Raw genomic sequence first — 12,559 nt, 5'->3', positions numbered from 1 at the left:
ATTTCTCGTCAATCTCCTGGTTATTCCTGGGAGAAGTTTTTAGGGCCGTCTGTCTCTGCTTCTGAGAGGAGCCTTGATGGCACAGTAGTTAAATGCTTGGCTGCTAACTGAAAGGTCAGCAGTTCGAACCCACTGACCTCTCTGTGGGAGAAAGATGTGGCAGTGTGCTTCCATAAAGATGTGGGGCAGTTCTGCTCTGTCCTATAGGATCTCTATGAGTCAGAATCCACTCGACACCAATGAGTTATGGGTCTCTGCTTCTAGCCTCTGAATCCACGTTGGCTGGATTGGTTTTTGTACCATATCAACCTGGTGTGAAACTCAGTCCCACCAGTTTTCTCTCTCTCTCACACACACCCTACTCATACAAAGCACTGTGATTTTAATAGCCTTACTGAAACTTTGGGGCTAACCGAGGAATTACATCACAGAATCAGAATGGTACACACACAGCCTTCTCCTCCCTTTCTTCCCCTCCCTGTCTCCTCTTTCCTCCCTCTTTTCAGACCTTCCCTTGTCCTTCTTCTTTCTCTGTCCTTCCTCCTCTGAACTAAAACAAATCCTCCTTGGCTCATGCATAGCAGGTGAGGGGTCATCTTTGAAGCTTGAGCGTGTCTCCCTAGGACTCCCCTGTATCTCACTTTATTAACATATTTATTCCAAACAAACTGTGATCTCCTAAGAGGAGCTCTGATAGAGAAGTTCTTCTTCACTTCATTGTGCAGCCTACTGTGTCTTTCCCAGATAAGCTATAAACTCTTCCAGACACTTGTCTTACACACAGTAGGTGCTTCCCCTCCCCCCCTCAAAAAACAAAAACAGATCCAAAAGCAATCTGTTGCAGTCGAGTGAATTCCAACTCATTGCTACCCCATGTGTGTCAGAGTAGAACAGTGCTCCATAGGGTTTTTTTGTGGCTGTGCCCTTAGGAAAGTAGATCGCCAGGCCTTTCTTCCACAGTGCCACTGGGTGGATTCGAACAGCCAGCCTCTTGGTTAGTAGTAGCCAAGCACCTATGGTGCTCACCTAGGGTTTTCCTAACTGTCGCTTTTAGGAGGACCACTTCTAAGCCAACCAGGTGGGCTCGTAAAAATGAGACTTCACACTCTCTGGACAGCATGTTCCAACGTAAGCAGCCTAGTTTTGAGGAATGAGATTTTAGCCTGGAAATTTCTAAAGGCAAAACTAAGCCCTTTACTTCAGGACCAGAGCTCCTCATTTCAGGGATAGGAGTGCATTCCTGAGAAAGTTCAGGCAGAAATCAGTGAGGAGAGGACCACAAAACTTTGGAATTTTGTCTTCCCCATCACACATGCCTGTTAGTAGGTCCTTAGGCACAACCTCTGTTTTGAGTGGTTTTTACCCAACAAGAAAAAGGAATTGAAAAATTGTGGCTTCAGTATTCTACACTGACTTGATGATTATATTAATTATGTAGAAGTGGGTGGCTGAATGGGGACAGAGAGAGAGAGAGAGAAGCTCCGCCAGAAAGTGCCGATTCCCTCAGAGAGCTGGCCTGAGGTTGGCAGCCAGGGGTGAATACTCAGAGCCCAATGTGATGAAGTGACTGCCTTGTTCCCATGCCTGCCCCCTCGGTGAATGCACTCAGTAGCCTCCAAGAAGAGCTTGGGAGCAGGTCAGGTTCTCAGATGCTCCTTCCTCACTTTCCCTTTCAGCTCTAGGTTTCACCAGCTCCATTCCCTTGCCTGACAAGCGCCTGAGCTGCCACCTGTCAGGTGTCCCCTGAATGGAGTATTCCCCTGAGAACTGATGTTCAGCAGGGCTGGGGTGAAGACACCTGTATTCTAATGTAGACTGAATCAGAGTTAATTGTAAATTACAATAATTGTGCTTCAAGTTGTCAACACACCCACTCCCAGATCCCTAGGGAATAAGGTGTTTTTTCCCCTAGGAGCCAGAAAAAGAAAAATTTGCATATGAGTGGAGATTTTAAGGCTTTGGAGTGTGGTTTTTAAGGTGCTTCATGAATTGGTGTCAGCCTTCCTGTCTGGCCTCTTGATAGGTCCCTGGGTGGTGCAAACGGTTTGCACTGGACAACTAACCTCAAGGTCAGGGTTAGAGCCCACCCAGCGGTACTGGGTTAGAGCCCACCCAGCGGTACTGTGAAACAAAAGGCCTCGTGATATGCTACCGGGAAGATGACAGCGAAGATGACCCTCTGGAGTAGCCCTACTCTGTTACATGGGGTTGCTGTGAGTTGGAATCCACTCGTTGGCAACTAGCAACAACAACCAAAAAAAGAAAAGAAAAAAACCAAACCCATTGCTGTCGCCTTGATTCTGACTCTGAGCAACCCTGTAAGATAGAGTAGAACTGCCCCCATAGGGTTTCCAAGGAGCAGCTGGTGGATTCGAACTACTGACCTCTTGGTTAGCAGCCGAGTACTTAACCATTGCACTGCCAGGGCTCCAGGGGTTGTGATATCCCTGGGGGGGATATCTGATAATGGGAAATCTAGATCCAACCAAAAGGGTCTACTCCAGTTCCTGCTGTTTTCTCTCTCTCGAGTTTTCCTGTATGACCCCAGGCTGAATTACATTTGCAAAAGCTGCAAAGCTGGGGATGGTGGGAGGTGTCCAGGAAGGCTCATAGTGTGTTATTTATGTGCAATTTCAGTGAAGAGAGCCTGTGACTTCATCAGATTCTCAAAGGGGTGCCTGACCCTCCTAAAAGTTTAAGATTGTCTGCTCTAGGGTTTTTTTTTTTTTTAGTGTTTAGAAAAGCTGAACCAAACTCTATTGAGCCCTGTGCTGGGGAATTAATGAATTAATCCAGGGAAGGGGGTGGGGAAGAGGGGAACCAGCTAGGTGCTGGTTTCCCCCTGTGGGTTATCCAGACCCTTCTGTCTTTCTTGTTCTTGTTTCCTCTCATGTTTTCAGTCCTCTGGCTGAAGAAAGAGATAGAGGCACACCTATTACTCATTTTAATCCTTAGACAAAATATTTGTTGGAGGAGATCATGGAAACTGCTTTATTTATTTATTTTGAATGTGCTCTTTCATTTATTGTAAGTATTGGGGAAGACTTTTCAGCAAGCACCAACCTTAATACCTTGTCTAAAGGCGTTAAGTTGTGTGGTCAGGGACTTCTTAAAATGGTGATTAGTTATTTAATTCAATGGCTGCTTTTAGACATCTAGTTAACTTGGAAATCAGTGTCCTGGTGAATCAGGCTCGCTTATGGGTCTACCTGCTTAATGGGACAAATTAACCTTTCCCAGGGCTCTTGTGCAGGGAGCGCTGAGATGGAAAACCTTATCTCTGCTCCCTATTTCTAGGACTCCTACAAGGAAAACCAGCGATACAGGATTTCCCTTACTCTGCTGTGGTTTTAAAATGTTTTAAGTAACATCACCCTTCCCCCCACCATAGCCTCCCGGGGTCCTAGACTTCTGTGATGTTAATATGTATTAAGGATAGAGTTGGGAATTTTATAGGTCCCAGTTGCCATGAGTCAAGTCGGAATTGACTCCGCGGCAATGGTTTTAGGTGGCACAGATGATTTGTGCTTGGCACCCAGTGGCACGGCAGAAGAAAGGCCTGGCGATTTGCTTTCGTATAGATTACATCCAAGAAAACCCTATAGAGCACAGTTTTACTCTGAAACATGTGAGTCGCCATGAATTGGAATCGGCTCCATGGCAACAGGTTTTGTGAATTTTAGGGTGGAGTTAATGCTACTGTGGGCAAATCAGATATAAATGAGAATGAAGTGAATTAATCATTTAAGACTCATTGATATAAATTTTCCAAAGACACAATTTAGTGAAAAGATTCTGACTCATTTTGTCTGGAGTGGGACACATCCACCTGGGAAAGCTCCCTAAGAGTTATTATGTGCACCTTTGGTTAAGAATCACTGAACAAGAGGGTCACCAAGGACCCCTCTAGCTCAAAATAAGTTAATAAAGTCAGTTACATTAAACCAAAAATGGAAAGTAAAATTTTGACACAAAGTGGGATTAAAATTCTTTAACTCATCTTTGCTTTTCAGGTTTCCAACATCAAAACTCCCAAGCAAATGGATGAATTCATTGAGATCCAAAGTTCAACAGGAACTTGGTACCAGCGCTGGCTGGTCAGATTTAAGACCACCTTCAAACAGGTATGATTGGGGATATATTTTGGATGGGAGGATGGCTCTATGGGAATCTATAACCCCAGTGGATGAAGAATAAAGACCCTGGACACCCTTATCACATTAGGCAGTGTTATGGAGAGGAAGCAACCCTAGATGGGAATGTTTGGATTCTAGTACAAGCCTGCCCCTAAATTGCTGTGTGCCCTTGAGCCAATCACTTCCCGTCTCTGAACCTTATTTTCTTTTCCTTGCTCTTTCTGCCCAAGGCACGTATTTTGAATGTCAGTAAAATGTCTGGAGAAGCCCTGGTGGCACGATGGCTAAGCAATTGGCTGCTAACTAAAGATTGGCTGTTTGAATCCACCAGTGGCTCCGCAGGAGAAAAGACCTGGCAATCTGCTCCAGTAAAAAAAAAAAAAAAAAAAAAGATTACAGCCTAGGAAATCCTATGGGGCAGTTCTACTCTGTCATATAGGGTCACATGAGTTAGATCGACTTGACAGCACACAACAACAAAATGGTCAGTCTGAGTAAACTTCCTTCCAACAACTTCTCTTTAAATAATGCATAGGAAGAAAACAGTGGGCGATATAAATGATCCCTTGAGGTTTGTTAGCGATTTTTGAGAAAGAGTCTTCCTAAAGGGCAATGTAGTTCTGTAGAGAGACTGGCTCCTGTGGGCAGGAAGCTAGTCAGCTGCAGAGCAGTGGTGTAGCCTACCAGTCACTATATATTAAGACTGGATGGTTAAAAATTAGGAATATCACCCATGCCCATGGGCAGGGAGCAGAACTCAGTACTCAAGGTTATTGGGTGCCTGGTGGGTGGTTGTGTCCTTTAAAATCCTAACTCAGTGTGCTTTTGGTCACGTTCATGGAATATTGCTAGGTTTCTAGGGAAAATGCTATTGGACTGTTAGAATTTGAGGCCAGCCAGTAATAAAAGAAGATCCTTTTCTTGTTATGTGACTAGAATTGCTGCCCCTGGGAGTAGTGGGGTGCCCATTCTCTCTGTGGGACCTTGGCAACATATTAGAAGATCCTAGAGATGAGCTCTTCCAAGTCGTAGCATTCCTCCCTTTAATGAACCTTCTGTGGTATGGTCACAGGTCTGGGATAATGCTCTGTACTGCGTGATGGGGCCATACAGAATGAACACACTGATTCTGGCTGTGGTCTGGTTTGCGATGGCCTTAAGGTAAGTTCCACCTTACTCAAGTTCTTTAATTTCCCTGTGCCTTGGTTGCCTCTCCTATAAACTGAGGATTACAATTGCTTCTTGCTCATTGAGTTTGTATCAGATGGGATGCTTTTGGCTGCAAGTAACAGGCAGCCAACTCTAGGGGCTTATACACTGAGGAAATCTGTTGTCTGGCACAAAAGGATTCTGTAGAGAGGCAGGCTCAGACTCTAGGGAGAATTTCAGCCTCAGGCTAGTTCCCACTGTGATTTCAAGATGGCTGTTCCAGGCATCATGTCGACACAGAAGAGTGTCCCAAAGAGGAAGAGGCTGCCTCTCCCCAAGCTTCCTTTTTTAACATCAAGGAAACCTTTCTCAGAGGTCCCCCAGCAGACTTTCCTCCTGCTGTATTTGCCAGGTTTGTGTGACATGCCTATGCCTGAACTAATCCTGGCAAAGGGAATGCGAGTTCCCAATAGTTTTAGACTAATTGGAATTTGTGTCAGAGCTGAAGATACAGTCACCTTCCCTGAGGGTTGATACCTAAACAAAATTAAGTTGCTATTCACAGGGAAGAAGCAGGGAATGAGTGCTGACTAGGCAACCATCACTGCCTGCCGCAGGCTGCTGTGAATATTAAGTAGATAAAACAGTAAGACTCTGTAATCACGTTCCCTATGATAATGGAAATTGATGTATAATACAATTGGTGCTTAGCTGACTGCTCTCTTCTGCAGGAGGCTCACCCTAGTCATTTCATTAATCTCAAAATAATGTGACCCTTTTTCTAGGCAAGTCATGAGGTCCACTTACAGCATTATGGGGCTATTTCACTATAGGTATAAAGATTACAGGCAAGAAAACCCAATGGAGGAAGTTCTATTGTCACATGGGGTTGCTATGAGTTGGAATTGAGTCAATGGCATTCAACAACAGCAACAAAATGCTTAGAATAATTTTTGTCCCATAATAAGTGCTCAATAAATTGCTAACTATAATCAACTAGGAAACTTTAGCAAGATTTTGAACTTCTGTCTATGAAATTGCCTTGCTTACTACAGTCTATGCCTAAAGAGGCATTCGCTCGACCCAGCATATTGAATTGGCTCTAGTGACCTCTTTGTGTGAGGAACTTGTGGAGACCTAGCTCCCTGAAGGTCCCCCTTATCAAGTTTCTTCCAATACCTACTTATGGAGACCTGACCTTTTAGACATAAATAGGTAAATGTAGAGAGAAAGCCAGACCCTGCTACCCTCCACCTGTTCAATCTGAACTGAGAGAACATCTCAGAAGCCAAATCTGTTAGACACTATGATTTAATTCACTGATAGCTTTTCAAGTGTTTTATTTATATTTAATTTAATTTTGTTGAATAAGTAATACATTTCAAGTGTTGAAACCACAGAGAAGTCTTATATCCATCCCTTCCCCCTCCACCCATTCCCTTGTGCCTTCTATATATATAAAATCATTTTTAAAATTTTCTTATTTGTTGTTCTGGTGTTTCTTTTTGTTAAATATAAATGAATAATTATATATATTCTTATTTGCTCCTCTTTTTCTTATTTGAAGAAACACATTGTTCTACTGTTTGCACTCAGCAATATACTCTGGAGATACCTGCCCATCAGAAAATAGAGATTTTTCTCACTCTTCTTTCCAGAATCACAGCACATCACTGTAACACTCCGTAGTATAGTACCACACTTTATTCATCCAAGACCCTATAGCTGAACCTTGGGAAGTTTCCAGGCTTTTGCTGTTACAAACAATGCTGCAGTGAATAGTTATTTTTGTAGATCGTGTCATACCTGGTGGATTTATCAGTGGACTAGATTTCTAATTCTAGAAGGATTACAGGGTCAAAGGGTATAAATGCACCAGTAATTATTTAGGCATTGACAAATTCTCACCCAGGAGGTATTGTACAATTTTGCCCTCCTTGTAGCACTGGCTGAGAATGCCTGTTTAAACTATAGCCTCACCAGCAGAGAATTGTGACAAACTTTTGGGTTTTTGACAACCTGGTACGTAAGAATGGTAGCATGGTGTAGTTTTAATTTGCATTTATCTATTATGGGTGGGATTGAGCATCTCTTCATATGTTTAAGTGTCACTATTTAAATTGGAAATCTTGGGTTTTCCTGATATAAAACCATATGTCTTAGAGCTCTTTAGAGAAACAGATCAATAAGGTAACTATGTAGAGATTTTTTTTGAGGAATTGGTTCACATGATTGTGGTGGCTGGCAAGTCCAAAATCTGAAGGTCAGGTGACAGGCTTGAAATTCTGGCAGTGTTGTGTCAGAAAGTAGGGATGGAGAGAGAATTCTGGCAGGGTGTCTATTTGTAGTCTGGAGGCAGAATACTTCTTTGGGAAACCTCTGATTTTCCTCTTAAAGCCTCAACTGATTGGACGAGGCCCACCCATGTTATGGAGGGTGACCTATTTTACTTAAGGCCTACTGATTTAAATGCTAATCACATTTAACTACTTCATAGTAACATCTAGACTAGTGCCAACCAGGCCTCTTAGCCTAGCCAAGTTGACACATAAAATTCACCACCACATCACGTCATCTGCAAGCAGAGATAGTTTTACCTCTTCCTTCCAATTTTATACTCTTCATTCTTTCTCTTGTCTGAGTTGGCTAAGATCCACAATACAGTGTAAATAGCAGTGGTGATAATGGGCATCCTTTTATTGTTCCCTGACTTCAGTGGGAATGTCTCCAGTGTTTCCCCATTAAGATCCCGGCTTTTGAACTGAGATACACATTTTTTTGGGTTATATTCCACCAGTTCTTGATTTATTGGTATTTTTAATCAGGAATGAATGTTGACTTTTACTAAATGCCTTTCAGAATCTATGGAGCTGATCCTAATTTTTCTCCTTAGATCTATTAATATGATGAATTATATTATTAGATTTGCTAATAATGGACCATATTTATCTATTTAAAATGAACCCGAGCTATATCAAGTCAGGGATGTAAACTCTGATAGTGAAAGAATAAGCATGCTGCTGACATGTTCTGTCTTCTCAATTTCAGTTACTATGGACTGACAGTTTGGTTCCCTGATATGATTCGGTATTTTCAAGATGAAGAATACAAGTCTAAAATAAAGGTATTTCACGGTGAGCACGTGTATGGTGCTACAATCAACTTCACGATGGAAAATCAGATTCACCGACATGGGAAACTTGTGAATGATAAGTAAGTGAGGGACCATGGGCTTCTCTCAGACCCTGGTGGCAGAGTAATAGTACCCCCTGGAGACTGTTTCTGGGAGACAGCCATTGGAAGGATAAAAATTAAATATGGTGGGTAATGAGCTCCATGGATGTTGTAGTGATCACGACTTATCATGGCTGCCATGGTCACAGTAACACTCCAGGTAACTGTGTCTGTGTCATACTGACTCAGAGCCATGTCTAATTTGGCCATACCTAATTCATCCAAGGATGGAGACATTTGACCGGGGAGGCAATCAGGTGATCTCTTCTGAGAACTTGAACCTTTCGTGGAGATATGCAGAGAGCTGTGTCCCATGAATGGTGACTGCCTGGAGAGAGTCCAAGGTTTCCACTGTTGTGGTTCCTGAACCGTTCGTGGCCTGGTAGTTCAGCTTTTTCTTTGATTCTGTAGGCTTCTCCAGTGTCCTTCCAATACATTCCTTTGGGCTTAGGTCAGCCCCAGAGCTGGTTTCAGTTTCTTGAACAAAAAATCTTTTCACTAATCTAAATGTGGTTCTGGGTCGTCTGGCTTTTCTCAGTAAGGCAATTATTTGCCTAAATTGAACATTGTACACAGTCTGGTGTAAAACTCCTAAGTGCATGAGATGATCAATGTAAGGGTTTTTAGAGAGAATAGCATTTTCTATTGTCCCTCAGTTTGGAATAAACAGGACACTTTTGGTTTAAAATAAAAGCAGGTGAAAAGGTACCTTTAAAAGCCACGCTTTACTTAGGTAAGATCACTTATCTTGCAATCCAAACTATTCAAAACACAGTAACCAGGTTGGAAGCCAGAAAGGCTCCTGGGGGGCCAAAGTGGGTATATTAGAGTCCATATGGTAAAACTCGTGCGTTTTACTTATGGGAAATCCACTTGAGCCCTTATTACAATCCCATTTACTCTGATATTACACAGAATTCCAACAAACTTTGCCATCTGGCCGATTAGCAGGAGCGAACTAGAAATGGGGACATGGTCTGTCTCAAGTATATTAACATTAACAGTCATAATTAATAGACTAAGATCAAAGGAGGAGACGTAAAAAGTAAAAGGAAATACTCAAAATGATCCATGAGTTGGGACCCTCTTTTGTGGGAGTGAAGAGCCCTATGCATCGCCATAGGCCCTGAAGCAGTGTATCTTATAATATGGTGGAGTAGCAGCTGTTTAGGAGTCCTTGGGTGGTGCAAACATTTAAGCACTCAGCTGCTTATAGAAAGGTTGGAGGTTCAAGTCCACCCAGAGGCACCTCAGAAGAAAGGCCTGAGGATCTACTTCTGAAAAATCAGCCATTGAAAACCCTATGGAGCACAGTTTTACTCCCACACACGGGGTCGCCAAGAGGCAGGCTTGACTCCATGGCAACTGATTGTAGCTGCTGTTTACAGTAATTACCCTCAGCCATCAAGAATAGGGTAAATAAATGTTTGGTGTTGGAACCCTCTCTGGTGGCGAGATTGAGAAGTTTCTGGAAACCAGAATACCCAACACTTGAACCCTGTGCTACAGTCAAGGGAGATTCCTAAGGAGGTGTATACATGGGGGACAAAGCCCCCAGCATGCACGTTTTTCCGTACTAAGGGTTTCTCTAAACCCCTATGGAGTCTTGGTTGAGCCAGCCTGGACTGCCGGAGAACTCAGGTTTTTCAGTCTGGGCAGTTCCAGGTGACCCACTGCAATAAAATCAGGCAGAGCACACACTTGGCTCTTTGCTCCTATGGCCACTCCCAGATTGCAGCTCTCTCTCTTACCTGTCTGAAAACAAGTACAGAGCACAGCTTTCTGAGCAAAAGGAAGAAAAAAAATTTTTTTTTCTCTATGCAAGGCTGGTGCAGGGTAGTCTAACATTAACTGTGTGCACCAACTAAGGACTCCAATATGGCATGACCTTGTGTTATTCTTTCACCTGTTATTATACCTGAGGGCTGATCACCATGCCCTATGGCCAGCCTGAAGTGTTGGTGTCCTTGGAGGGATGGGGAGAAAGCCAGTGGACTACTAGAAAAGTCCTGCCTGCATCCCTGTGGGACTGTTTCCTCAACCCTTGTTACTCCTCCTCCTTCTGCCCCTGGGACAAATGAGATGGACGGTCTAGCCCATTGGGCTTTAAGAACATCTCCTTGAGGTATTGCCTTCTGAAACTCCAAAATGGGTCTGAGCAGAACATTCACTAAATTTACCCCAGGCCACGTTATTCACGAAGCTGAGCATTTACCCCTCTTATATTTCCTTGTTGAATTGTACTCAGTAATCTTGTCAGGTTGGGTTGCACAGTGGACACCAGAAATAGCATGGCCCAGGTAGTTCAATGTCAATGATAGAAACTGCCTCACATTTACACCTTTAGGCAAAATTCACACCAAGTATTCTCAACTCCTGTGGAATTTTTCCCCCTACCCCCACCTTCACCCATCTATGTGTCCGAATGAAGTGGGCCATCTGTGACTGCTGGCCACTTTGCAAAAGGAGCAGCATATGGCCGAGTGGAGTCCAAGGGAAAATACCTTCTCCAACCTACTCCCTATATTTCTCTTACAGGTCAAACTGTAGCAAATGTTCACTGTTCTTTTCAGTGAGAAAGTATGAAATAGAAGGGGGAAGGGGTTATTATTTTTACAAATGTGAGAATTTTGGGGAAGAAAGTTTAGGACCGAGTATCAGTGGACATGGAATTCTAATTTTCAGATGGTTTTTTAAAAAGTGATAAGCTCAGTTGCAAACATCTACACGCCCATGTGCCCATGCATACACACATCCTCTGCACAAAGAATTCAGCCACTACAATCTGCTTAGAGTGGTGACTATTCCAGAGATGGTAGCTCCAACGTTAGTGGTAGTTGAAAGAAATTCCCCATGATGCTTCATCTTAGGGCTGTTTAGTATAGGTCAGGAGACCCTGGTTGGCATTGCTATGGGAGAAACGTTGCCCCTGCACTTTGGAAATGTTGAAAAGCAAGGAACATTACGATGGCTAGATGTTACCCAGAGTATTACATGATTTCCTGCAAAGATGAATTCACTAAAAGAGACACCATTTTTGAAGTTCCCAATGTTTACTGATACTCTACTGAGATAATAGTAATAACAATGATGGTAGTGGCAATGATAAGATCCCCAGCAGTAGTAACTATGGCAGCCAGGATTATTGAGCACTTGCTGTGTGCCGGGTACTGCCTTAAGGGCCCTACATAGATTTTTCTCAGAAAACCCCAAGAGGCAAGAAATACTATGATTCCTATTTTATAGGTGGGGAAACAAGCTTACAGTGGTTGAGGAACTTGGCTAAGATCACACAGCTAATGGAAATGTCTGCCTCACAACCCAGATGTTTGGACTCCTGATTCTGTATCCTTGAAAACTACAGTATTGTCTCATTGGGAAACTCACTATTCCTTCAGAAGCCCCCTTTTACATAGTGTTTTCTGCATTAAAAAGTGAATTGCAGAATCCTTGTGATTTATAACATGCAAAGTTTTAGAGTTCTAAGACCTAGCCATGCAGAAAGTGGGGACTTCTAGTCCACTTTGTCCTTTTAGTCTTTCTCTACTTTGCTAGCTTTCAGCAATCTGCTGGGTGAGAGTGAGGAGGGAGCAAGGGTGGATGACACTGGTGGTGTCATCTTGTGAATCCAGGATCCCTGGGGACTGTAGAGTTATTGCCAAGGGTCTGGGGGTGCATAGCCCTGCCAAGGATTATCTGGGACTGGATGTAAATATTCCACTCTACCATGTTTCTGTTTCAAATGTATGTGGATGTTTTTGACTAATTATTAAAATATAAATTCCTTCAAAAGTTATAATAAATTAATTATAACTTCTGCCATATATATATATGTATATATAAATATATATATATATTTTAGTCTGTGGATATTAGAAGTACACTATCACTTGAAGGCTATAATTTTTTTCTAGCAAAATTTTTGAACAAAATGTTTTTATCCTTGAAAGAGTCCCTGGGTGGCACAAACGGTTAGCATACATGTTCCCTGCTAACTGAAAGGTTGGCTCTTCAAGTCCACCTACATGTGCCTCAGAAGA

At 42.8% G+C, this 12,559-nt stretch overlaps 1 protein-coding gene across 2 annotated transcripts in view; it reads left to right on the top strand.

Moving 5' to 3' along the window:
• Positions 1–12,559, top strand: part of SV2B (synaptic vesicle glycoprotein 2B) — a 76,139-nt gene that overhangs the window by 44,697 nt on the left and 18,883 nt on the right. For both annotated transcript variants that reach the window (XM_023553049.2, XM_003413901.4), the window contains exons 6-8: positions 4,014–4,124; positions 5,209–5,297; positions 8,334–8,498. In XM_023553049.2, coding sequence (XP_023408817.1) covers positions 4,014–4,124; positions 5,209–5,297; positions 8,334–8,498 — 365 coding nt within the window. The remainder of the gene's footprint in view (positions 1–4,013; positions 4,125–5,208; positions 5,298–8,333; positions 8,499–12,559) is intronic.

Source organism: Loxodonta africana, chromosome 13 (genome assembly GCF_030014295.1).
Source record: "Loxodonta africana isolate mLoxAfr1 chromosome 13, mLoxAfr1.hap2, whole genome shotgun sequence".
In the NCBI taxonomy this organism is placed as follows: domain Eukaryota; kingdom Metazoa; phylum Chordata; class Mammalia; order Proboscidea; family Elephantidae; genus Loxodonta; species Loxodonta africana.
The sequence above is the reverse complement of the archived record's forward strand: the minus strand, read 5'-3'. Positions and strand labels throughout refer to the sequence as shown.